The sequence below is a fragment of the Sapajus apella genome, unplaced genomic scaffold (genome assembly GCF_009761245.1).
Source record: "Sapajus apella isolate SASKATOON/1434 unplaced genomic scaffold, GSC_monkey_1.0 scaffold24, whole genome shotgun sequence".
Lineage (NCBI taxonomy): Eukaryota > Metazoa > Chordata > Mammalia > Primates > Cebidae > Sapajus > Sapajus apella.
Window position 1 is genome coordinate 24545917 of NW_022436964.1, and position 27505 is coordinate 24573421.

Consider the following 27505-nt stretch of genomic DNA (forward strand, 5'->3'; position numbering starts at 1 on the left):
TAAAAAGGCAGAAAGTAAGCAAAGAGAGACACCTACTTGACTGCATGGTTCTAGCTGATATTTCCGCAGTAGAAGCACCCAGGCCTTGGGGAGAGCGTGCAGCCAGACGGAAGTAGTATAAGCTGTTTGGTTTCAGTCCTTGCAACCTATATGATGTCCCTGGCTCAATGGTAATTCGTTGCTGGAAGCAATAAGAGAATGTGGTCATCTTCAGTAAGATTCATGAAAATACTTTTTAATCACACTGTCTGGAACATCAGATTTCTATCATCAGGATTATCATCTCATTATAATATCACCAAGGCTCAAGCCTGTAATCCCAGCACTTTGGGAGGCCAAGGCGGGTGGATCACGAGGTCAAGAGATCGAGACCATCCTGGTCAACATGGTGAAACCCCGTCTCTACTAAAAATACAAAAAATTAGCTGGGCATGGTGGCGCGTGCCTGTAATCCCAGCGACTCAGGAGGCTGAGGCAGGAGAATTGCCTGAACCCAGGAGGCGGAGATTGCGGTGAGCCGAGATCGCGCCATTGCACTCCAGCCTGGGTAACAAGAGCGAAACTCCGTCTCAAAAAAAAAATAAAAATAAAAATAAATAAACAAACAAACAAAATATCACCAAAAGACTCAATAGTGAGCATCCAGGGCTATACTGAGGAAATGATACAAAGAAAATCTGAGTTTAAAAGGCAAGTTTCTACAAAGGTAACTGGAGTAAGGGAAGTCAGAGATCTTTTAAATTTTGACACTGTTCACCAAATACATCATATAAGAGAAAGACTGAGAGACCAACACCTATGAGTGTGTTCTGCCCTTAAATGTGTGTCTGTTGCTGTGACACAGACCACAACAGAAGCTGACACCTGCCCCTGGGAGTGGAATACGCTCAACATGAGCAATTTTAAGATGTCTACTCATCTCCCATGACCTTCTGAAATCTCAATTGCAGGCAAAGAAAATACGACCAGAAGTAGCAACAGTAACCAGTATACAATACACAAGCGGTTGCTACAAAACAGATTTGAAATTCCCAAGTTTTGATGGGATAAAAATCACATTAGTCACTAAAGAAAGCTGAATAATTTATCTGAAACCACATTATTACCCTAGGTTGATCAAAATAACTGAAAAACTTTCTTTCTTTCTTTGTGAATATAGACTCCGCAGCCAGAAAAAAAAATACAAACTTTTTTTGACAAACTTTCGTGGACTTTTGAAATAAGATTTCGTTAATCAAATGCTATAACTCTCACCTCCCATGCTTAACATTTGCCATTTAGCAAAAATGTAAGTGTCTATGGGCAATCAATCTTGAATATCAGCCTATGGCAAATCTTACAATGCAAGTGAGTACATAATCTAGTAATGGTGTGTGTAATCTTAAGGCTTTTTATCAAATGGTGTTTGTTGTTCACACAAACAAATCAGTTAAGAAGAATTCAAATACAAAACTAGAGACATCATCCCAAGGATGTTCTGGCTTACAAATACAAAGGTTTTCAGAACATACAGATCCACCAAATAAGAAATAAAGAAATTCTCCAAATAAGCAATTATAGAGCATAGTAGCTATGCCAACATTCAAGCATCCATAGTATTCTCAAAGGACCACGATTCTCCTTTACTCTTTGTATGTATGTATTTATGTATGTATGCATGCATGCATGTATTTTAGTTTGCTGATGATGACGTCTAAAGCAATTTAATGCTGATTTATGCCTTACAAAAGACATCAATAGCTCAAGTTGTATCACGAATACTTTAAGTCATATCTGCATTTCACTATATAACTTTTTGAGTACTTGATTTATATTGGCTTTGTTAGTTAAATGTAAAAGCACTGCATTTAAAACCTATTCTTTTGAGATTCTGCTCAATTCAAACAGATGTCATAAAATAGAGTTTACAAGAACATATTAATTTATTATAACATTCAAAATTATGTACTGTAAGTTAATTGATAATAGTTAATTTAGTATGGGAGTTTTTTTTTTAGATATTCTTTATTAGAACTCAGGGACTGTTTCACTTTGTGAAGATCTTTTTTCAGATAAAAAATGCTAAAAGGCATAATAAAATGACTTGTATGAGTGGAGTTCTCAAATATAGTGCCATGAACTCTTTTTGCCTTAATGTTCCCCATCGGATTTCAAAATAACAAAAGAAACATATTTATTACTATTATGTATTCCCATTCTGCTAATGTTAGATGTATCTCAATATCGATTTCTACAATGCATTCAAACTGCACTCAAGAGGCAGCAGACCCAAACGGTTAACAACAGACTCTGGAACTCAACTGCCTAAACTCAAATCCCAGCTCTGCCATTCACCAGTATGAGACTTTGAGCAAATTATTTATTTATTTTTCCATGCCCCCATTTTATTATATGTCAAAGAGATTAATAAGAAAGTCTAGCTGCAGTACTACTGTAAAACTTAGATGCGTTTTTGAAGGTGAAACCTTAGAACCGTGCCTATTAATGAGTTAATTAGTTAATTATATCGATTCTCAGTGACTATCAACAACTGCCATACCTTCTACAATCTGTTATTTTATTTGCACAGCATACTCAAACGTTATATACACTCACCTTCATACCAAACGCTTTTTAGCAAACAAATAAACATTTGCTATGAGAAATCCTTGAAACCGGTGTGGAAAAATTCATCTAGCCAAGGACTTTCATTAACATATAGAGCTAATTTAGTCACCTGTCCCCACAGTGACTTAAATATTTTCATGCAGAAGAGAAAGAAAGTCTCCAAGTCTCAGTGAGTAATTATACTTCCATAACCTGATACGTCTATGGGCCCTGGAAACCTGTTAGAAGCATATTCCAACAGGATCAAGAGTTATTTTGTTTTGTTTCTCCCCCAAACCTCCAAATAACAACTGTTTTTTGTTGTTGTTGTTGGTTGTTTGTTTGTTTTGTGGGGGTGGGGGGGTCAAGTTCCTCTTTTAATTAGTAAATCTTTTCCAACAAGGTCCTCAGTAGCTATCTGACCAAGAATGTGGTAAATACAAAAAAGAAGAGGCCCAATATAATGAATAATTCCCAGGGTGAGAAGCACTACAGTCTTACCTCCTCTCCGTGCTCCCCATCTTTGTAGACCAGTTCATAGTTGGCAATGGTATCTGAACGTGGAGGTGTCCAAGAGAGCAAAATACTTGTTTCAGACTCAGGTTCTGCTTTGAAGTTTAGTGGCTGCCCTGGTACTGAAAACAGGGAGGCAAAGGATTGAACTCACAATCAACATGAGTATTCACCAAGTTCTTCCATTAGTGTACCTGTTTAAACCTTTTGAAACCTACACACATGTATCAGCTTAGTGAAAAACCAAGCTCCTTTACACTGTCCAAGTTAACCTCTTTGTATACAGGGCAAGAACGTGTTATACAAAGAATGTTACAAATCCTGCTCTGGAGTAATAGAACACCTACACAAGATACAGTAGAACTAACAAGTGTAAAGTACATCAGCCTCTGAATTCAAGTTTAAGGATAAAATTCTTTACTTCATGATATAGTTGTAATAAATAATAAATATATATAAAGTGCCTGAAATATTGCCAAAAGCATATTAAGTGCTAAATTACCTAAAAGTACTGTTATTTACAAGTGAGTGGGAACTTACTCTCTAGCACTACATGTAACATTAAAAATTATTTCCAATTACATTTATAAAATCCTACCTTTACTTCATTAACAAAACCTACAGGCAACCAGAATCACTTAGCATTTTTTCTTACCAGCCCACACTTTGAAAAAGACATGCAAAAAAGGAAAAACAAAACAACAGAACTCTACCACTTACAAATAATTACTTCTAATCTCTAAACTATGTTAAATTATTTAACGCACTTCACCTAATACAAACAAAATATTGTCCGTAGGGCCACGAAGGTAAACTACTACAAAAATCAAGAAGTTTATAGAATACACTTATGATCAGAAATATGGTAACTTACAGAGATCATCTATAATTCTCATATTACCCATGTAATCTATTTAATAGATAATTTGAAAGGGCCGTTCATCAGATTCTTTATTCTGATTCTTCTGTAATAAAGAATCAGAAGTCTATTAGGTTTAAAACACCTTACTCAAATGTACTAGAGTAAGTTTTACTAACTTAAACTTCCTAGTCAACACCTAAGCCTATCAGTTCCCCTCTATCCATTACATACAAGGCTGAGTCAGGGTGTCAACGGCACATATAATCATACATTATTCTTGGCCACTGTCTGCTCTGATTGTTGAGTGCCCATGCTTTCCCAGTTGTTAAATATTTTGATCGTTACCCTTTATATTACGGCACGTCTCAATGTGCTGCGGCTGAACATGTACATATTCCCTCAAATTTAAATGAGAATTCCATTTATATTTAAAGAAAAAAAACAGAACAACAATACTTCACAGCAGAGGAGTAAAAAGAACATCTAAAGTGCGCTTTAAAACATCTCAAGTGGCAACTTCAGCAAAAACATTTTAAAACACATATAATACAGTGTAATTTATAGTTGAAAAGAAGCCTTTGGAGAAAATGTATTGCTTTCCTTTTCTTTTATAGTTACGTCTCTGTAGCATAGCTTTAAAAAATGCCCTTTGTTAAAGCACTCTGTAAGAATGATTTGTAGAACCTCTAATAATTTTATTCCTCTAGTAAGTCGGGGTGTGTGTGTGTGTGTGTGTGTGTGTGTGTAGGAACACATGTAGTAAGTCGGGGTGTGTGTGTGTGTGTGTGTGTGTGTGTATGTGTAGGAACACATGTAGTAAGTCGGGGTGGGTGTGTGTGTGTGTGTGTGTGTGTGTAGGAACACATGTTTGGACCGATGCTTAAGGTCACAAATAATCAGTGCTTCATATTTCTAGTTGCCTTCATCATCTTTTCTCTCTCTCTTTTTAAAAATCACAGGCCTTGAGATTCTCGTTGATTTGATGCCTCTGAGAACTTACTTTCTGAACAGAGTATCACATTTTTCCCCCAGTACCTGCCCAGTGGGTGACCTAACACAATCATTCAGATTGAAAGTTGGAGGCAAAGAAGATAAAAGATCTAGAAGCAAGAGGAGGAGGGACAGAGGGGAATAAAACACAAACAGGCAAATTGCAAAGCAAATGGGAAATGCATTGTTTCTAAAAGGGAAATACCAAAAGCACTGGCAGAAGCAACAATGGAAAACAACAGTGATAAGATAGATGGGAAAATGATGACAGAACTCTAATATTCTCATGATGAAAGGGTTTCTCGGCCTAAAAATGCACACATATGCCTATGTACACAGTTATTTACTTTTTCCTAGTTTTATTTGCTTCTTTCTTTCACCCAATTTCCTGGGAAACAAGAAAGTCTGCGGTAACTCCTGAGTCAAACCAAACCAGAGTACAGTACGGTCAAGAATTAGAAACACAGACGGCATTGAAGGGCTGCTCTCCGGATAATAATTGCTTGTTATGCATTTCCTCCCTGCCTAATGCTAATAATAAATTGACATTGATTGAAAACATCTTGGAAGCCTAATTAACTCTTTCTTACTTAAACAGTTTACTTTTTGCTTTTAATTTGTCTTGAGCAAATTCCCGGTTGGTCTCAATACTTGATTCTTGTTTAGGGACACAAGCTTCATCTGATCTTCTAATTCTGTTTGTTTCTATTACGAACCCCTTCCTTCTAAATAATGACTTAAGTGGTCACGTCCACGTCTCAGAGGGTACACTGTCCTTTTAATTCTTGCACAACGCTAAGTGTTGGCTAGACAACTAGATGCAAAGTGTCTTCATCTAACGTACAGGGGGTTCTCTCCCATTCTTTCCTTATCCTTCTTTTGAAATGGTTCGGAGGGTAACTTCATTTATTAAATTTTAAACTTGTGGTGCAGGCTTAGGCATGGTGACTCACACTCGGTAATCCCAGCACTTTGGAAGGTCAAGTTGGGAGGAAGGCTTGAAGCCGTGGGTTCGAGACCAGTCTAGGACAAACAGCAAAACCCTGTCTCCACAAAATAATAAAACTTAAAAAAAAAAATTAGCTGGGCATGGCAGAGCATGCCTCTAGTTCCAGCTGCCTGGAAGGCTGAGGTGAGAAGATCACTTGAGCTCAGGAGGGTGAGACTACAGTGAGCAATGATTGAGCCACTGTGCTCTATCCTGGACTAAAGAGTGAGATCTTGTCTCTAAAAAATTAAATAGTAAATAATGTATAAAATAAACATGTGTTGCAAACAAAAGTGCTTAGAGGTGTCAGAGAATTTAGATGAGTGAAAAGACCATATGGGGGCTGAGGCCCGGTGGAGAGTGACCACCCCACGTGAAGAAGGGCCGCAGGCCATGCTCACTGACAGCAGACTGCTGCTTTGTGAAACGTGGGCCCACTCTTTTCTCAGCTTCAGAATTTCTTCACAGAAGTTGATCATGAACCTTCCAGGTAAAATTTTTCCATTCTTAATTACTAAAAGTTAATTGAATTTTAAAAACACTGTATGGGGCAAAATGTTTCTGCAGGTTAGATTCAGCATATGGGCCAGGACCATAAAATAACCTTTCAGGATCTCATGCTCCAGGCTCGTCAACAGCTTATGGTGCATTACTCACACTTCCTCAAAAATTGAGGACATCCCTAAAATATCGCTTCCTCAGGACAACTGATCAGATTTGAATTCACTACCATGAAGCTGAAGATGCAAAAGAATAGAAAAAAAAAAGGCATAAAATGAATGGATGTATTTTTTAACTCCCATTATTAGTCCTAAAGGGTACAATACGTGCATATAAGGAAACTCTTTAGGGGAATCAGACTGTCATATTTGTTTTCTCTGTAACACTTGAGACATAGAAGTACTTTCACTAACCGTCAATCGAATTTTTATACCAAATCTTGTGGCTACAGAGGTTCTATTTTATATTTATTATATTAATGTTTTCTCTCCATGTATGTTTATATGTATTTAAACATACAAATGCATAAACGTAAACATTTACTTAGATTTTATTTATTGTTTATTTTGAGACAAGGTCTTGCTCTATCACCCAGGCTGGGCTGCAATGGAACAATCATGGTCACTATATGGTTAACCAAAGCTGTGACTTCCAGCTCTCAAACGCTCCTTCTGCCTCGACACCCGCCCCCCTCCCTTGAGTAGCTGGGACTACAGGTGTGTGCCATAACATTCGGCTAATTTTTCACTTTTTTTTCGTAAAGACAAGGTCTCAATATGTTTCCCAGAGCGGTCTCGAATTCCTGGGCTCAAGGGATCCTTCCACATCGGGCACCCAAACTGCTGGCAGTGCAGGTGTGAGCCACTGTGCCTCGCCTTCCCACATAGATATTTTATGCTCTCGCAATCATTACACATCACACTTTCTCACTGGCATATTTTTTACCTTCACTTACCAGTCCCTTGTCTATGTATATCTTATTTTATTAAAAATAAGTATTTTATTTTTATTTTATTCAAGAGCTCTTCTGTGTTGTAACATTTCTTTCACCTTAACTGAACATAAATTTTATAAGGAAATTTGAGATTCTGGGAAAATCATGGGCAAAGAAAAACAACAAATCCAGACCTTTAAGCACAGTCACTCCATATTCAAAGGAGAGATATGATAGTGACCATAAACCAAATTTAGAATAGGACATGGAAAGCAGAAATAAGTAAAAATTTTAATTTAATATATTTAAGAAGTCATTATATATTGTAAAGGTAAGTCTTTCCTCTTGATTACTTATTTAATGTCCACAAGGAAATAGATATATGAGCTATAAAGTCCCTAAAAATACTAGAATCCCACTGATACATGTTAAGTACTTGAATATTACTATAATTATACTCTCTCTATATATGTGAAGGCAACTCAAAGAAAAAGGATAAAAAAAAGAGTAACAAAGGAGAAACCTTCACATTATCTGAACTGCTGATATATTAGAAGAGATTAATATTGGAATAAAATTTAGAGATTATTCCTAAAGAAAGGTTGACACAGATCACACTGTAAACAACAGTTTCATCTTGCTATAGTAAAAATGTGAAATATGACCAAAGAAAACCCATGATTGCAAAAATATCTAATAGTTTAATAAGGTACATATTTTAAAATGTGTGTATCTAGCATATTGAAAAATGATAATATTAACAATAAAACTAACAGCCAGAATTATCATGGTAGTAAAACAAAACAAAATTCAAAACAAAAAGTCTGATCTGTAAGTGTTACAAATATATCATTGACAAAATAAGTACTTAATACATAAGCATCGGCACAAATCTTACTCTCAACTGTCATTAAATATAAAGGAGAAAAAGTTAAATTTTATTATAGTTGTATTTATATCCAGTGCTCCTTTATTCACAGCGAAAACTATTCAGAAAAAGCATTTAAATTAGACTCATAATTTTGGTGATTAGAAAGCAGTCTTTTTCTAGTTTGCTTGTATAAACCTGTTGACATACACTAATGAAATGATTTATAAAGTTCTGGAAACCTAACAGACTTTGTCTCTAATGGTCATAGCTTTTATTTTAACACTTTTGCAAGGCCCAGAATTCGTAATAGCAATAACATCTCTAAAATGTTTGCTATTGCTCATCAGTATTTATTTGACTAATATATACAATTCTTTATCTTTTGAAGGCATATACTGATAAAGATATGTCTATATAAGACAGATGATTTTCAAGAATCTATTAAATGAATAGATGTAATCAGAGGTCAGACATGCTTTGTAAAGAAAGTTCAGAAAAAAGACACATGTTAGGGTTTAAGATTTATAATGCCTCTACTTAGCACGAACATTAAGCAACACTTATTTTAATGCATTAGGTTTGAGATTTAATTTGTTACTTTTCAATCAGAGCTTTATTTGTACTTCTTCTACAAAATATAGTTACCCTATGCTTTTGGTAATATTATCTTTATAAGGAAACTATAGGACATCCTTTTTCCTTCCTAAATGTGTTTTCTAATAATGGAAATATTTTTCTAGCTTAATACAAATACTTCCTTTGTCAATGGCCATATATTCTCCATATTTTCAAGTTAAACTAGTTGTGAGTGACTTCGTAATGCCAGAAGTTAAAACTATAGAGAACTGGGAAGATTGACCCATATTTCAGAAAATAATCACCTCAATGAAAGTCTTTTCATATTTAAAACCATTTAAAGATTACTCAACACAGTCAACAGTACTAATATTCGCAATTAAGGAGAAATACTCTCTTAACTGACTATAAAACAGACAGATCGTATTCTGATTTTCTGTATTACCAGAAATATACACATTTACATCAATCCTTCACTTATATCCATCTGTCTGACTCATATTAGATAAAATCAAAAGTAAGACTTCTCTCTTAAACTCATTTTGATCCTAAATACTGTTCTTTTGGAATCTGATTTCAAATAGAAATAGGAATGTGAATGTCACAGAATGAAAGATAATAAAATTAAATGAACACCTTTTAGACACAAAAGACATCAAAGTGCACATTTCTATGTATTAGTAAGTAAAATGTACTTAAATTTCTACATATTGTTGATCAGTAAATTTCTATAGGGTTAGAAAAGAAAATTGCAGTGAAAACAATCATATCCTTAAATTTTGTATTCATAATGGTTATTATCCTAGCAATCATCCTAACAATTCTTTAGTCAGTAACCAGAAAAAGGAGCAGCTCAGCATTAATTACATCAGAACTAACATCATTGTTTTTGGCAGGTGTCAACTAATATTCACCGGCCTTTTTAATTAAGCCTATAGAGCAGATCAAATCATTGTGCTATTTTGGAGGGTTTGTTTTAGCCTATTGATCTTGGCAGGCAAAGTCATTACATCACAACATACCTTCTCAATCAAAGGGTATTTTAAAAGTGTAACTGTTATGGAAGAATCTTGGAAATACCTTCATGTAAAAAAGTCAAACAAAGTGGAATTCTAATGTATCCATAGCCCATTCATCTAAATTTTCTGAGTTCTGTCATTAAATTAAATCAGAGCTTTTGAAAGTAGAGACCCAAGTTCATAGTAACTCAATTGCCCTCTGATAATACTACCTTCACTGAGTTATGATTCAATGTCATATTCTGTCCACTGGTAACATAAAAAATTCAAGATATGGTCTATCTACTTAAACATTACTTCCACATTTTTCAATAAATTGTGACCGAAGGCATCGGCGTTTTTCATTAAGTGTTCTAAATACAAGGATTCTCACAATTGTCAAAGATACACATTTCAGTTGAATTAGGTTTAGAAAAAAAAAACTGTTTCTTAGTTTAATCTTCCTGTTATCATAAAATAAAGATATGAAATACTGTAGATTTCTGTGTTTAAACTGGTGCTTATAAAACTTAGAGCCAAATTTAGCCTAATTAATTTAAAGTTAGTCAAATTTCAGCCAAATTTAGTGCTTGAGTATAATGATCTTTCATAAACAAGTTCTTCCTTCCACTTCTTTTGGATAAACTTAGTTGTTTTTTTTTTTTTTTTTCATTTCTAAATGTTTTTATCTACTTCTGCACTGGAATAATCTGGTAGCTACCTCAATATTTCAGAAGTTACGTATAATTCTTAGATAAATGTATGAATAAATGAAACAACTGTGTTTTTCTCTCCTGCCTCTTTTCATTTATTGAATACCTAGGTGGGCATAAAGCACACAAAAATGGTTACATTAAAGAATTATTTTTTTTTTTAGAGGAAGAAAGAGAGAGAAAGAAAGAGAAAGAATAAAAAAAAAAACAGAAAAAGAAAAAAAAAAGAATGAAGGCATAAAAGAGGAAGAGAAAGAGGGAGAGAGAACAGGGGTGTTGCTTTATTGCCCGGGCTAGAATGCAGTCTAAAAATGGGTATGCTTGTAATTGTGTTTAATAATAGAGACACACAAAAAAAAAATAAGGGAAGAAAATAACTAACAAGCAGCCAACCAATATTTCATTTAAGCCTATAAATAGGTGTGATGTGGTACTGATAAGAGTGTACATTTTGTGTATTTAAAGTGTATTTAAAGAGTTCTATATATGTTAATTAAGTCTACTTGTTCCGGATCAGAGTTCAAGTCCCGGATATCGATGTTAACTTTTCTGTCTCACTGATCTGTCTAATATTGATGTTGAAGTCTCCTACTATTATTGTGTGGGAGTCCAAGTCTCTTTATAAGTCATACATCTGGGTTATTCCTGTATTGGGTGCATATATATTTAGGATCTTTAGCTCTTCTTGTTACATTGATCCTTTTATCATTATGTAATATCCTTTTTTGCTTCTTTTGATCTTTGTTGCTTTAAAGTCTATTTTATCAGCAAAAATTGCAACTCCTGCTTTCTAACGAATTATTAACTTAAAAGGTAATGGTAGTTGATATGATTTGGCTCTGTGTCCCCACTCAAATCTCATCACAAACTGTAATCCCCACGTGTCAAAGGAGAGCCCTGGTGGGAGAGGACTGAATAATGGGGGTGGTTTCTCCTATGCTGTTCTGGTGATAGTGAGTGAGTTCTAACAAGATCTGATGGCTTTATAAAGGGCTCTTCCCCCTTCACTCTTCTCTCTCCTGACACCATGTGAAGAAGTTCCTTGCTTACCGTTCACCTTCTGCCATGACTGTAAGTTTCCTGAGGCCACCCTAGCCATGTGAAACTATAAGTCAATTAACCCTCTTTCCTTGTAAACTACCCAGTTTGGGATATTTTTTTTAAATAGCAGTCTCAAAATGAACTAATACAGTAGTTAAAAGTATCCAGGATCCGTGGATTTAAATTCTGCTTTTCTACTTAGTAACCTTATGACCCAAGGCAAGTTTCTGAATCACTTTTTATCCTCTTTGATCTTCAATTTTCTCTTTGGCAAATGTTTTGTGAGAATAAGTACATGTAAATTTGTAGCATAGTGTGTCCTGCATATGTTAGCCACCATTATGATGATTATATTTTACTTATTGAGTTATAAAATGATTCTCTCCATTATCTAATGTATACCCTGTTATAAATTTTACAGCATCCCACAAAAATCCATATGTTGACATCCTCATCCCCAGTACCTCAGAGCGTAACCGGATTTCAATATAACCTTTGCAGATGGAATTAGTTAAGATGAGGTCGTAAGAGTGTCCCTGGGTTAGGCACAGTGGCTCATGTCTGGATTCCCAGCACTTTGGGAGGCTGAGGTGGGTGGATCACCCCAGATCAAGAGTTCAAGACCAGCCTGGACAACATGGTGAAACCCTGCCTCTACTAAAATACAAAAATAAAAAAAAAATAAAAAAATAAAAAAAAAAAGTGGCCTCAAGTCCATTATGACTAGTGTACTGATAAAAAGGGAAATTTGGACACAGGCATACTTACAGAAAGAACATAATATGTAGATGAAGGCAGTGATCAGATGATGCTTTTAAATGCCATGGTACAACAAATATTTCGAGCAAAGCAACAGAAGTCAGGGCAGCGGCATGAATTTTATGTCCCTCACAGCCTTCAAAAGGAATCAATCCTGTCAACACCTTGATCTCAGACTCCCAGGCCCAAGAACTGTGAGACAATATAGATTCCTGTTGCTAGTATGTGGTTCTTTTTTATAGGAGCGCTAGAAAGCAAAGAGAACCACTACACTCTGTAAAGGTGGTTAGTATTAAAGACGAGAAAACTAAAGTTCAGAGAGAAGTGAAATAACTCACTCAAGGCTAAGAAAGGATACCTTGGGATTCAAACCCTGGTTATGTTACTCCAAGGCCAGGGATTGAAGAGATACCACAGCTGAAAAACTTAAAAAGCTCAAAGTGGAATGTAAGTTCCTATATAATTCCTTAAAATTTTTTAGTAGTTATGTAGCTGCTAAAGCAGTATAATAAAAAACAATCTCATTGTAGTTGACCACTTTTAGTTAAGAAAAAGCAGAACACGATTTACAGATTTCTCTATTTTCCAATGAGAAGCTTTTCTGATAAGAATAGCCTACAGCAATTTCCTTCATATTAACACAGCAAATGAATACCGAAGTACTGCAAATGGCACATAGAGAAGACACATGGATAGTTTTTAATACAAGTGTGGTGAGACATATTTTTATAGCTAGCTTTCATACAGTGTAATAAAGAGTAAATCCATGTACAAGCCAATTAGAATCAAATAATGGCATGAAAATAAAGCCAGGCAAACTATTAATATCAATGTGCTCTGAGAATCCTAGAAGCAAGTACAAATAGTTAAAAACACCTCATAGTTAAAAACAACCATGACATGAAAACAAGTCAGTGATTCACAGGTTTCAGTGAGATAGATGATAGATACATCATCTAGTTCTGGCATCTGAGAAAATTTATTAATTTATTGCCAGGATTAGCAATGAGTTATGTCTACAAACTATACTGTCTCCAATAATATGGTTATTATGTAGATTTCAGAATAAGCCAATAGCATGTTGCCAAAACATTAGTAGATTAATGCAGGTTTAAAAGATGCCAACACAATGAGAAGTCAAAGGAATAGCTCTCAGATGCTCAAGAAAAACTTTTTTTTTTTGAGATGGTATCTTGTCAGTCTATTTCCCAGGCTGGAGTGCAGTGGCACAATCTCAGATAATTGTAAACTCCACCTCCCAGGTTCAAGTGATTCAGCTGCCTCAGCTACCTGAGTAGCAGGGATTACAGGTACCTTCTACCATGCTCAGCTAATCTTTCTATTTTTAGTAGAGAGGCGGTTTCGCCATGTTGGCCAGGCTGGTCTTGAACTCCTGACTTCAAGAGATCTGCCCACCTCAGCCTCCTGAAAGTGCTGTCATTACAGGCATGAGCCACTGCACATCGCTCAAGAATAAACTTTAGAATTCTAGAGACCTGTTATTTTACATTAGCCCAAAACAAAACTGATTACCTTGAATCAAAGACCAAAGAGGTTTGATATCCTCTTAGGAAAATAAAACCAATGGGAGGGCCAAGTTTTCCTTCATCAAATAGTTTGCTATCTCTGAGAGCTCTTAGTAAAGTTAGCAAATCAGGTCCCAGAGTTTGATCTGAGACACTGGTAACTGTCTTTCTTCATCCACTGAGGCCATAAAAAGAAAAACAGAAATTAAAGCCATTCAGAGAATATTTATTTTTAAGCCAGTAGCTTCTGGCAAATATAAGCCATTTAAGTACCCAAGGCCCTGGAACAGTTTTATTTTTTGACTTTGTCTTGAACCATCCAATCTTACACAAATTAAATACTTTTTCTGAGACCACTGTACCATGCTAGCTATTATAAAGAAGTGTAGATTTTCTATTCTCAAAACATTGCATGCGGGAGACATTTTTCTATCTCATGCAGAGAAGTCTTCACGTCATTCCCATACAAATTAAAAGAAGAAGTGCTAAAGGCACTGCTTTGCTTAAAATTATTATTTACTTTTTCAGATGTCCATGCTTGTTCCTTTTCAGGTATCTATCATCTCTTGCTTTGAAGCCCTAAATCTCAACAATTAAAATTTATACCATCTTTGTTCTTTCTTTGTTTTGGTCCTCCTCACCTCTTTGCACCAGCCCTTCCCTCCTCCCCTACTTCCCATCCTGAACCAAACTTACCTCCGGTCTGAGTGATGACTTGTATGTCACTTGAAAGTGGGCCATCTCCAATTGAGGTAAAAGCCAGGACTTTGACAGAATATGTTTTCTGGGGCACTAAGCTGCCAATAGTAGTGATTTGGCTGTCAGCTACATTGTGTTTCATCCAGTTGTTGACATGCTGAGTGGGATCCATTGTATAATAAACTCTATATCCTTGGATCTGTCCATTTGGCTCTTCAGGTTCCTTCCACTGTACCAAAATGGTGGTCGAACTCAACATTCGTGCCTGGACATCCCTCGGGGCACTGGATGGCGCTTGCTCTGAGGTTTGTGTTTGCACAGGTTCGCTGGGAGGCCCCCGCCCAATGTTATTGACAGCAACAACCCTGAATTCATAGTCCGAGTAGGGACTTAGTCCAGCGACGCTGTAGCGTGTGGTCGCCACCCCGTCAATTTCTTTGTAAGGTTCCTCCGAGTTTTTAGGTTTATGCTGAATGATGTAGTAAGACACAGGCTCCGGGTTCCCAGAGTCCCACGTCAATGTGATGCTTGTAGCTGTGCTCTCGGTCACGACAGGAGTTCCTGGAGGTTTGGGTAAGGCTTGGGTGGGGGAAGATAAAAGACAGTGACTATCCATCACCCCTATAATGTTTCAAGAATCTACAAACTGTACTATGACAATGACAGAATTATGCATCTACTGCAGATTTAATTAAATAAAATTACAGCAAAGAATAATCTTCAGAGTAGCCAAGAAGTACAGTAAACCATACATAAGTAATACAAATCCTGCTTTTGCCAGAAGGGCTTGATAGCATATTTTTAGGCTTGTATCGAAATCCTCTACTGATTAACTAAGTGATCCTGAACACATTCCTTAACCTCTCTGTTTTAGTTTCCTCATGTGAAAATGGGAAAAACAGTAGTATTTAAGTTGTATTGTACAGCTGTATGTAACTGTATTTCATGGGTTTGCTGGGAAGATTAATGAGTCAATCCACTAAGAATATTAGAATATAACTGGAAACCACAAAAAGCCTTACTATTAGTTGCAGTTATTACTAGTCTTACACTAAAAGCTTGGCCAATTAGCCCCTTGCCCCAGTAAATAAATGCTGTAACTGAAATACCAATACACAATGAAAAGAACAAAATGTGGAATACGTTGAAATGAAATTAAATTGCTATGAAAGAATTGGCATCTATGTTGTTGTAAGACATAGTACCATTACTAAAATTTTCTTATAAATAATCTAATGAAAAATTTTAAGGTAAAAAAGAAAAGAAATTTCAAATCAGTGTTTTATTCCTAATATTTAAAAACACTGAAGGAACTAAAGGCACTTTCGCAATCACTTTTTAAAGTATTATACCATCTTTTTTATTTTTATTTTATTTTTTTTTGAGACAGAGTGTCACTCTGTCACTAGGCTGGAGTGCAGTGGAGCAAACTTGGCTCACTGCAACCTCCGCCTCCTGGGTTCAAGTGATTCCCCTGCCTCAGCCTCCCAAGTAGCTGGGACTACAGGCACGTGCCAACATGCCAGGCTAATTTTTTGTAGAGAAGGGGTTTCACCATGTTGGCCAGGATAGTCTCCATCTCCTGACCTCGTGACCCACCAGCCTCGACCTTCCAAAGTGCTAGGATTACAGACGTGAGCCACCGCGCCCGGCCTATATTGTCATATTAATATGCATTCCATATTCCATATCAGAAATATCTGATGTAGCTACATTACAAATATTTGCAATAAAATCCATCTTTTTAGAGATCTAATTGTTTCCTTTTAGCACAAGAATACAACTAAAAATAATATTAAATAAAAATATAAGCAGTATTCCTTGGTGACCTCCTATTCAAGTGCTTTACTCTAAACAACGATTCTGAATGGCAGTGCTACAAGGGTAGGAAGGGGAATTTTAATAGTTGGCTCTTTAGAGAAAACCCAAAGGGTAATATTCATATAATGGGCCCATTAGTGTCTCTGTTTCCCTATCAATATAAAGGCAAGAAATAGAAGACCCACTAGAATGGCAGCTTTTCAAGAGCAGCAAACTTGTACTTCTGAATTACTGTAGAATTTTGAATGCCTAGAACGCTGCCTGGTACTCGGTAGGTTTTTAATGAGAATTGTTAAACAGTTAAATGAATAAATGAGTTGTCACCCATTCTCCTCACTCCCTTCAACCTGCTCTTTTATTTTATTTTGCCTTCAAGATTCACCTTTATGTTTGATTTGTTTATATTTGAGGTAGAAATGATAGGGAAGTGGCAAGAGTCAGGAAAACAAAGATTAGAAGGTGAACAAAATATTCGTTTTAAGTGGTCCCTGCTTTTGAATTCTTTAAGGTCTTCAGCAAACCTCCAAATATTTAAAGCTGCAATGGTAATTATGAAAAAAGGTGATTCAATATTTACACACTACTCAAAGAACTACGGAAAGATAATATTTTGCCAAGGGAATTTACTGAAAATAATAATAAAATGAAATCTGTTTAAATATTCTGGCCTGGCATTTTTCAAGGAGGTGGGTGATTCAGATTTTCCCTACCTGTCTTCCTGAACTTTCAAAGCAAAACAAATACTGCTAATTAAAGTTGTGCTCGCTGATATTTTGCTGACATTATTAGTTTCACTAAGTCACATTTCACTAAGTCACATTTACAGTACAGATTTTATGTCTGCAATGTATGGATAAATACACGTGTGCTTATTATACTGAGGTTACATAATACATTATTTCACATGTTTATAAATATTGACAATGTGTACCTTTGCTCTCATGTCATGTTATTAGTTTTTTGGCATATATGTGATATATATGCTTGGGTTAGAGATACAGTACCAATTATAACATGTGTATTGCATTTTCTAAGATCACCACCTAGAATGGCAGCTTTTCAAGAGTAGCAAACTTGTACTTCTGACTTACTGCTGAATTTCGAATGCCTAGAACGTTGTCTAGAAAAGGAAGATAATTTGCGTTCATTTTGCAATAGTTCTAGTCATTTGCAGAAAATTTAGGTTGCCCTATGTCTGACTCAATTTGCAAACACTTTCTAGCATTCTATAAACACTGGGTAAAAACAAAAACAAAAACTGGTATCCTCACATGCTTGTATTCTTTTTCTCTTCGGTTCAAAAATAACTCGTGTAATATAGTACTTCGGTTACATTTAGTGTGTTTCTTAAAAGAACGTTTCTTGAGCACTCATCTATACAACATGAAAGATAAAACTAAAACAGAATGTAATACTGCTTACATTTTGATTTTTAATAGTAGGGCCTACCAAAAACTTAAATCATCTATTATTAGACTGTGTTGATTTCAACTTTTTTTCTTCTTTTTAGTTTATATCTAGAAATTTAAAGCATGTAAAAATGCTCATATTGATTTTTCTTGGGATTCTTATCAAGATCCTGGGGTAGTATATAGACTGTACCCATCGGTCCTACCCTAACAGTCAACCATGTCTAAAATTCCCAGTTCTGTCTGGTTAGTGTCTGGGCCTCCAGAGACTGTCTTTTAATATTTTGAGGATTATCTGTACATAGGCTGCCAGATAATTTAAAGAAAATATCTGCCTATTTGGACTTGCATATCTCATATATCACCACAGATATGGTTAGGTTATGCATACATTTAAAACACTGAATAATGACTTATTTTAGATTTTCAAGGATGGGCTTTCCAGAGGCATTAGTCACTTAGCTTGAGTGTACCCAGATCCTCAAAGCACGATCCATTGAGCATACCTTTGACAGTGATCTGTGCTATTGCTTCAATGACACCTAGTGTCGACATGGCAACACAGGTGTAATTTGCTGACTGTCTTACATCATTCAGTTCTAGCACATTTCTTCCTATTGGCATATCATCTTCAGGTGTCAGATCTTCTGCCCCCAACATCCACTTTACATAAGGCATTGGTGACCCCACGGCCACACAGGTGATATTAACACTTCCACCTGGCATGATTTCGTGGTTAGTGGGTGGGATAGAGAATCTTGGTGGGACACGGCGAACTGGAACAAAACACAAGGGAAAATGGTAACATATACAAGGCAAGAAAAAGTGGACTATTAAACACATGACATGCACCGTACAGACACGATTCAACAACTGAAACATATGGTGGATTGTCCAAAAACAAAACATAAAGAAAAACTGTGGATAATACAGACCATACAAGTATGGTGTGTGTATACACAGGATTATTTATTTAGTTTAGTCATTGATATCTTAGACACACTCATACAAAAATTGATTCAGACCTACAAGGGCCCCACAAAAACTATCTACAAACTAACAATACACAAACATCATGCATAAGATAAACACAAAAACATATACATACATGCATATAACAATGATTCTATGCATGCATGTATATGCAGAAAAGGGGGCTGGAAGGTCATCAGCATGTTTAAGTTGAGTATCACAACCGACTTCAGTGCTGTGCACTTCCAGTTGATGTGAATGTAGGTGTGGGACCACACTGTCACATCCCAGCCCTGGAAAACATCACCTAGAGTACACTGCAAGTGCACTTTGTTTTCAGATTCACAGTGGATGCAGCCTCAAGACCTCACACTAACACTGGAACAAACACAGAAATGTATATACATATTGATTTACAGTTACAGAAGAAGAAACAGGCTAACACCAGTAGAGATACTGGATTGGGTCATGCAAGGCATGCATAAGATGGAATCTCAAGGCCCGTGCTAAGGATATTGAGAGTATGGCTAGAATCCAAGAAAGCAATGACAGCCGAAGAAATAATGGGGCAATAGAACTAAACACGAAAGGGGGAGATAAAGCATAATGATTGAAACACGTGGACTTAGGGGATGATAGGGTTGAAAGATATTAGATTAAGCTCAAGTTGCTAAAGGTAAGGATTACAAATTCAGGAAAGGAGCTGGGTATTTCACATACAGGATTCCATTCAATTCATACATAAGGTAAAACAACATAAATGACAATAAATCTTTTAAAAGGCTTTTTATGCCCACATTCAAATGGAGGGACATTGGATCTAAAACATACAATGGGACATGACATTAAGAGAAGAGACCATATTAAAGCAACATAACACAGAAAAATTACCAAGCAATTACAGTTCAGTGTTCCTGCTTCAGATAATGTGCAGGTTTATGTGTGTTTAAGTAAATGTGTTTTGGGCGTGATACAAGGAGGTGAGCGATAAATTGGCTTCATCTTGGGCTTTTATTGGCAAAAGGTCATACCATAAGAATTTGAGCTCTACAGGGTAATCTTTAGTAGCATGCCTTAAATACATTTAATAAAGTGATTTAAAAATTACAAATAAACTGATAAACAACCTCATAACCCCAAGAAAAAGATAAGTAATTCTGTCTGAAAGCTTTTTGGCTGCACTTAAGGTTGAGATAAGCCTCTGCTGATTTGAGATGGCTCACTGCAATGGCCTCATGGGTGAATGACAGTCATAGGAGAAGAAGAGAAAGCTAAGCATGCCTCCTGCAGCCAATTCACAGAGGTTACACAAAGCAAGCAGGAGCCAGTGTAGACTCTGAGGTATCAAAGAACATATCAAGAAAAATGGAGGAGAGTTTAGTCTTCATGCTTGGGATTAGGGGAAAAACTATAAAAAGTCACTCTATGGGCAGCAGGCATCCTTCTAAGACAGAAATTAAAGGTGGGGTGGGAGATGGGAAGAGTGAAGCAGGAAGGAAAGCAGGAACACTGACCAAGTTCACTGGACCTTAGAGAGTTAAGTGTTACCAGTTCCCATGCACCCAGGTACATTCTCTCCCAACATGCACCACAGTTAGATACCACCAGCAAGCACTGGAAGCCATGGCCAGGGCATTCTCTGCTAAAACATACCATTAACCAAAAGAAGAACACAATGCAGCTACATTCATTTCATTTGTATTCTTTGTTATTGGTTTAATTAATAGTTTTGTAAGGTGGGTAAAAAGTAAAAAACACACCAACCTTCTCGCAGCTCTGAGGGATGTAGGGGGTTTGATGCAGAACACAATGAAATGAGGAAAGGAGAAAAACAAGGGAAACACAGAGAGAGTAAAAAGGCCATATCAAGGCTTTCAACTGCTACTTGAACATCTTATTTGCTCTAGTTCATCCTTCCTACCCCAGCTGGAAAAGTTAGCAATATCTCACGAACTAACATGGTATTAGAAACAATAGCTAGCATCATTTTGAAATTTTCCATGGAAGAAGGTACACATGCCTCATGCAGCAAAGGAGGTCACTATTGTGGAAAAAGGGTCAAGGGACTTTCAAAGAATTTAGAGAAGAAATGGCTTTCTTCATATTTCCCCACCCCAGACTCCACAGAAAGAAAGGAGAGAAAAACATCCCCAGGGAAACAAAATTACCTCTAACAAAAATTTCAAAATCAAGCTAGGTATTTTCTTAAGGGAACTCATCCTATTGTAACTTAAAGCCCTCTCAGTCTTTTCTTTAATCCCACCCCCACCCATGCCTTTTGTGGTTATTCACAGATATGTAGACCAGGAGTAAGAACATTCCCACTGGAAAAAAAAAAAAAAAAAACTACAGGAACTGGCTGAGAACTCCGGGAAAGAGGAAGTACTTCTTTCTAGTCGAATGGAAAGGCACAGCCATTCATAAGCTCAAAATTTAATCATTTCTGTTACTTCATGAAAACATCTGAACGTATCCTCATAATTCATTCTTGTCTCAAGGACAACTCACATTACTCTTTAAAATACAGTTTTCCATGACAATCACAAAACTAAACATTTCGGTAAGTCTTAATAATTCAAACAAAAAGGTGTACCTATGTGCATTTATATGAATACACATGTATATATACCATGTGTTTAAGAAAATATGCAAAGAACAAAATACAACTGTGCTATTTGCATGTAGCACCTGTTTATAGAGTTAGCAGCTTTATCCTTACAGTTTCAGCAGCAGGGGTCATGAAGACATAAACACCTTTATGCTTGGAATTGCACAGAAAACTGATTAGTAGCACACCAAGCAATTATTTCAGGGGTTTAATAAGGAAACAGAAGAGAAACAACAGAAAAAAGAGAAAGGAAAAGAAGAAAACCTCAAACAAATGCAAAGCACAGTTCAATCGATGCAGTAAAAACAGAAACCGAGATGTAAAAATGCAAATATACTTACAAACTTCAAGCCTCGGGATAGATTATACTCAAGAGTGGTCTTTTGGGGTTAAACAACATATTTGAAAATTTTTACTTCTCTATTTACTAAAATGTTTCAGCTACTGTCACTGTTATCAAATCAGCTTGTTAACTACTGATGTAACACCATAGACCCTGCGGCATCTCACTCCCCCTGAGCCTGAATGAAAAAGCAATGCCAAGGTTATGTCATTCCTACCTCTGACATATAAATTGGCAGGAGCGGAATAGCGAGTGCCCGCGCTGTTGGTGGCAACACACTCATATTTTCCTTGGTCAGACTCTTCACTCTGCTCAATCTGAAGGGCTCCTGTATGGATATAAAATATATTGCCAAAGAGATGATCAGAGAAGGCTTTCTCAGTTCAGAAAGCTAAACCTCTTAACAATATGAAAAGCCCTGCAAAGCGAAGGTCCGCTCAACGTCGATTCAATCTCTTGCTAAGTTGCACAGACAGAAAATGATGCGATGAGAAAAACATATAGAGATTATTTTTTTTACATCATCAATGCTAGCATTAGAAAAAATATCTCTTTTCCCAAGCAAGACTTCTAGTCATAATTAACACTCTTATTTCCTAGACTAATAAAATGAAGATGGGTGAGACTGCTTCAAGGAAGTATGGCTTTTAAATAAAACAAAAGATTAATTTTTGGTTTTGTTTTGTTTCATTTGGTATCAAAAGTGGCGCAAAAGATAGGTACGCTCAAAAAAAACCAGGCTGGGTTTTCAAGAAAGTCTTCTGCTGAAGAAAGCCAAAAATACGCAGCAAGCACAAAAAGGCTGCACAAAGCAAAAAAATTAAAATTAGTCATTATAAATTATCAAAATATCACTTAAAGAAACAAAACTCCCTTAAGACATGCAGATTTTTAAGAAAAGAAAGACAGTTTTCCACGACTTACAATCATTGATTACGTTTGCTGAAAAACAAAGAGTAGTTGAATTAGAAGATTTTTAAAAAGTTAAAAGGCACGGCCCGTGCCACAAGGAAGAGCCAACCAACCACTGCTTGAGGACCCTGAGATGGATCCCCTAAGACACCCATCAAAATCCACCAGTGGGATTAGCAGTGTGGTGTCACAAAACCCCAAGAAAAATACAAAACAAGAATTACAAAAGAAATGCACACTGAGTCAAAGTATGAAAATCCAGCAATACCACATACCACCAAGAATACTGAGCACCTTTTGTTTCCATAGCCTGAAGGACAGAAGATCCAAAAATCCGGAGACGAGTAATCCAAGAAAAAAAGAAGTGGGGAAAAAAGCATTGCTGTCAGATTGTAGACGAGTGGGATCAGGTGGAAAGGGGAGTCATTCTTTGACTTTTAAGACATTAAGAGAAAAAAGAATTGAAGAACAAAAGCAAAAACCTTTTGAAAGATAAAGACAAAAAGCAGATGTTCCGGGGTGTCTTCTGCATGTCTGCCACTGTTCTCCAGACCACCTTGGCTTAGGTCCAGAACAAGAACAGCTAAGGAAGAAAAAAAATGATCTTTTTTTTTCTCCGGTTGGACAAAAAAAAAGGAAAAAGAAGAAAAAAAAGAAAAAGGAAAAAGGAAGAAGAAGAAAAGGAAAAAAAGAGGGACAGATGGTACGCTGTGACTGGTCTGTGGTCTGACGACCTCGATATGCTTTCTTTGAAGCATATCACAACTTAAATAATTGTTTTCATAAAGAAAGAAATGAACAAAACAAAGAGAAACAGAAAAAGGAAAGGAAAGGTCACAAGATGAGAGTCACTGGTCATAACCAAACAGTACAAAGAGGAAACTAAAAATACAAAGTTGATGGACATTATCGGAACGATGCTGAAAACAGGACAAAGATGAGAGGGATGAAAGGACAGAAGGAATGAGTAAGATCATTCTGTGAACGTTAGTTCAGCACTCTTACCTCTTATTGGTGTACCACCTGGGTGGATAATATGAATGCAAATAAGATTAGAAAGAAGAAGCATTAGTACGAGAAGAAGGAGGCTAGGGCTGGGGAGAAGAATTAAATTAGATTTACAGAATTAAATAAGGTCTTAAAAGAAACTTGAATTACTATACTGGTAAAACAGGAATATATTAGATAGTATTATTAGATCATAAAAAGCAAGTTGCATTATACCGCAGAGGGTAAAGACCGCAATAGGCAGCATTGCCTTTCTCAGAGAAGCAACTGAGTTCTCAGATCTGGGGTCATATAGGGTTAGAAATATATCTTATATGCCTCGTATCTCTTAAAAGGAACTATACAATATTTTTAAAGACATAGTTTAGGAAAACACTGGCTAATCTATTTAAGTATATATATAGATATGCATATATATATATACTGTGATAGGAAACTCTAAAGACTATCTGGAAACAAACACTGTTGATCGGATATCTTATACTACTTGCTATGCTACATTGGTGTGCTATAACTTGTGTACTATTTAATTTTTCTACACAGTGTTCTCACAATAACAGTTCTGTGGAGGTGTGTGTGGGCGCCACTACAGAGGTCTGGTGTCTACACTGACAGTTAGTAAAATGCATGCCATGCATTTTATTATTAATAATAATATTCTGGATATGGAAATTAGTGGGGTTGAAGTGCGCTTCAGAACTAAGCACTTACCAATAGATTCTGGAGATTTAAATACGGAGAGAAGAAAGACAGCATAAAAATATTATTATATTCCTTATAATTTGGTACAAATTTTTCAGAGTTAAAGCTTTATATACTAAATCATCTATGTTACATGTGAATAATTAATTCTTCATTTACAATAACAGAATGCTAATCTACACAATTCTGCTGACAACAAGCAAAAGAGGCAGTTAACAAGACGCTTTAACATCACAGGACAGGTCAAAAGCTGAGAATTCTGGGAAGACAGGCAGTTAAACAACTTAGAATTCTATATCAATATTACTACCAATGTCAAAGTAAACAGCTTATTAGTATATGTCCCTGTGACGTTACCTAGGGACAGGCTCTAAAGCTTAAGAAATTTAGAATTATCTCTACTTTTAATCTAAGAGAGCAAAGGCATCAACTTGGGATGGGAATGGGAAAAGGAGAAAAGGGCAAAGAGAGAGAGAAAACAGCAAAAGCTGGAGTCTACACCAAAAGCAGGCTTCTGTAGATCCAGTCACTGGAGGGTTCAAAAACCTTGAGTGTGGGCGCACACTACTGTGGCTAAGGTGTAGAAAATGTCCACTCACAACGATATTATCAGAGTATTGATAAAAATCCCCTCCTTTCACTGGTATTTAAGACTTTTTAAAAAATACATCTGATTACTCATGAGATAACATTTCTATGTTTTATGTATTAGTGACAAGAAAGCAGATGTGCCCAGGCTTACTACACTTTGGTACTTTGATGAGTTCAAAGGTAGAAAAGACAGCAGAAAACATACTTTAATAAAATTGAATCATTTAGTGTTTAATATGAACATTTTGTTTTCTAATGGATACAACCATTGGAACTCCTTGCAAGTTCTGAATGAAGTCCAATGTTGAAATAAATTTGTTTCAAAAGAAAGCAGAGAAAGAAGAAAGAAAGAGGAGAAAATGGATTCATCAAATACTGCAAAAAAGCAGTAACTTAAAAAATTATCAAAAATACAGTCACAGCAGTGAGCAATGTGGATTAAACAGAAGCTGCAAAACACACAGAAAAAGGAGAAAGACAGACTCTGAAACAGGCTATGACATCACAAACATGGACCACCCATTAAGTAACAGAGAAAGAGAAGAGGGAGAAAAATCAGTACCTAGAAATTAAAAATAAATAAAATTAAAAATAAAAATAAAGAGAGAGAAAAATTTTAAAAAAAGTTATCTAGGAGTTAGTAGAAACAGTAACAAGACCCTACCTGATCGTAACTGCTTAATACGACCATTGTTGTTGCTTGTGTCCACGGGTAAGAAATCTTTAAACCAAGTGATTTCTGGATCCGGATTGCCACTGGCTGCACAAAGCATGGTGGCCGTGCGCGTACGTTCAACCACCTTCAACTGTGGGCCCATGTCAATGGTAGGGAAGCCCCTGGGAATCTGATCTTCTGCAAAACAAAAGGCGATAGAAACATTCAGTTAGTAAGTCAGATGCCCCAAATTCAAGGCTGTCCAGAAATCTCTCTCTTTACCTTATTCAGCGCTTGCTTGAGAACTTAACACAAACCACGCACTAATGAATTAGAACACAGTCACAATGCTGTCACAGTCTACATAAGAGGCCAATATACTAACACGGAGCTCAGACGGGGCTGGCTATGATGAGGGGTTGCAGCGAGTTTTTCAACAGCAAAGAGGGAGAAAGAATCACAGCATTTGTGCCTGAGATCCGTGAGTATCCAGAGGAAGATCTGATTTAAAATTGGCATTTAGGAAAGAGCAAAATCGGCCACGTCACAAAAAAGGGAGCACGAGATTTTAGAAAGATTCAGGAATGTCACAAGTATAGGCTGAAAGGTTTCGCTGAGAGAGCAGCATGGAAGCCAGCAGTGCCAGCTTGGAGAGCACATGGGGAACAAGCAGAAGATGGTCAAGCTATCCGTTTAGAAGCTGATATATTTTTCTTATAACTCCATGTTTTTCCACACAAGCATAAGGTTCAACCCAAATTGATTGCTTTGTAAGGAGTTTCAATTAACCAGAAAATTGTTTGAGGATGCTTTACAAAAGAAGAGCAAAAGCACTATTCCATATTAATGGCACAAAAGCACGTGTTCCTTACAGGGAAAAGAGAATGCTTTCCTCCATCCCAAAGACCTGTACCATTTTCAGTAATTAAAAACTTTAATTCCCTAAATTTGAATCTCCAACTCATCCAAAGTTCACTTCTTGCTGTCCACATTGAAACTGTTCCAGATCCCAGCTATTAAGAAATTAAAGTCCACTTAAATCCCACAATCATGCCCCACACGGATAACTGACATTGCCAGCTCTTCTAGCCAGGATTAGAAAAGTATGGTCTATCTAGGCATTGAAGGAATTTTAGTGAGATGTGTGGCAATTATCCAAATTAGAACATGGCCATTTGTTTGAAGATCATGAAACATTTTTACTTCCCATTGAGTCTGGCATTGATTTAATCAATACTCTCTCATGGCCACTGATAAATTTTCATAAGCCACCAATTCTGTATTTACTCAAAAGCATAAACACCAGTGAGCAAAACATTTAAATCATCAGATCTGGCATACTGCTTCTCCTTGGATGCTTCCTACAAGCTCCAGTATAATCCATGAATCCACAGTTGATCGTGAATCTTACCGAGGTTATGTTACAATTTCTAATGAAGAAGCTCCATTTTGACGCCTGCACTGTGTTCTCAGTCAACAGCATGTGTTCGCCACCTCGCTCCCTCTGAAGCCGAGGGGTAAACTCAGTCTCCTAAACCTGGCTAGCAAAGTCCTTTTCAGTCAGGTCTCATTTTTCTCAGCCTCTTAGAGATCACCTCTCTCATAGGAACTTTTCCCTCTGCTTACATTGAAATTCTCACCACTTCCCAGACAAATCATGTCTGTTGGGTCTTCTGTGCCTCTAGGAAGCCACGAAGCCAAAGTCACCTTCTTTGTAAATCTTTTCCAAATTCTCTCAAACTCATTTCACCTTTCCTCCTCAGAGCTACCACAGCAGCAGCTACCCAAATCCACCATCTCGTACTTATTAACTCACGCGTTTATCCCTCCACACCAGGAGTTCCTCCAGGTCTCATCTGTATTCTGTCCCCTTGCCATCATGCTAGCCTGAGTTTCCAGGTTTTAAGATAAACTCCAGTCATTTCCA

The 27505-nt window shown here is 36.6% G+C and overlaps 1 protein-coding gene across 50 annotated transcripts in view; it reads right to left on the reverse strand.

Annotated features, from left to right (window-relative positions):
* The window catches only part of PTPRD (protein tyrosine phosphatase receptor type D), a 2321819-nt gene that overhangs the window by 188773 nt on the left and 2105541 nt on the right, over positions 1 to 27505 (reverse strand). For 31 of the 50 annotated variants that reach the window (XM_032290736.1, XM_032290738.1, XM_032290724.1 and 28 more), the window contains 9 exons: positions 25588 to 25776; positions 24342 to 24350; positions 23628 to 23645; positions 21928 to 22038; positions 20524 to 20535; positions 18294 to 18563; positions 14555 to 15136; positions 3088 to 3221; positions 37 to 181 (listed from right to left, as the gene is read on the reverse strand). In XM_032290736.1, the coding sequence (XP_032146627.1) occupies positions 37 to 181; positions 3088 to 3221; positions 14555 to 15136; positions 18294 to 18563; positions 20524 to 20535; positions 21928 to 22038; positions 23628 to 23645; positions 24342 to 24350; positions 25588 to 25776 (1470 nt within the window). The remainder of the gene's footprint in view (positions 1 to 36; positions 182 to 3087; positions 3222 to 14554; positions 15137 to 18293; positions 18564 to 20523; positions 20536 to 21927; positions 22039 to 23627; positions 23646 to 24341; positions 24351 to 25587; positions 25777 to 27505) is intronic. The other 19 variants (XM_032290749.1, XM_032290754.1, XM_032290755.1 and 16 more) reach the window with 7 other exon arrangements.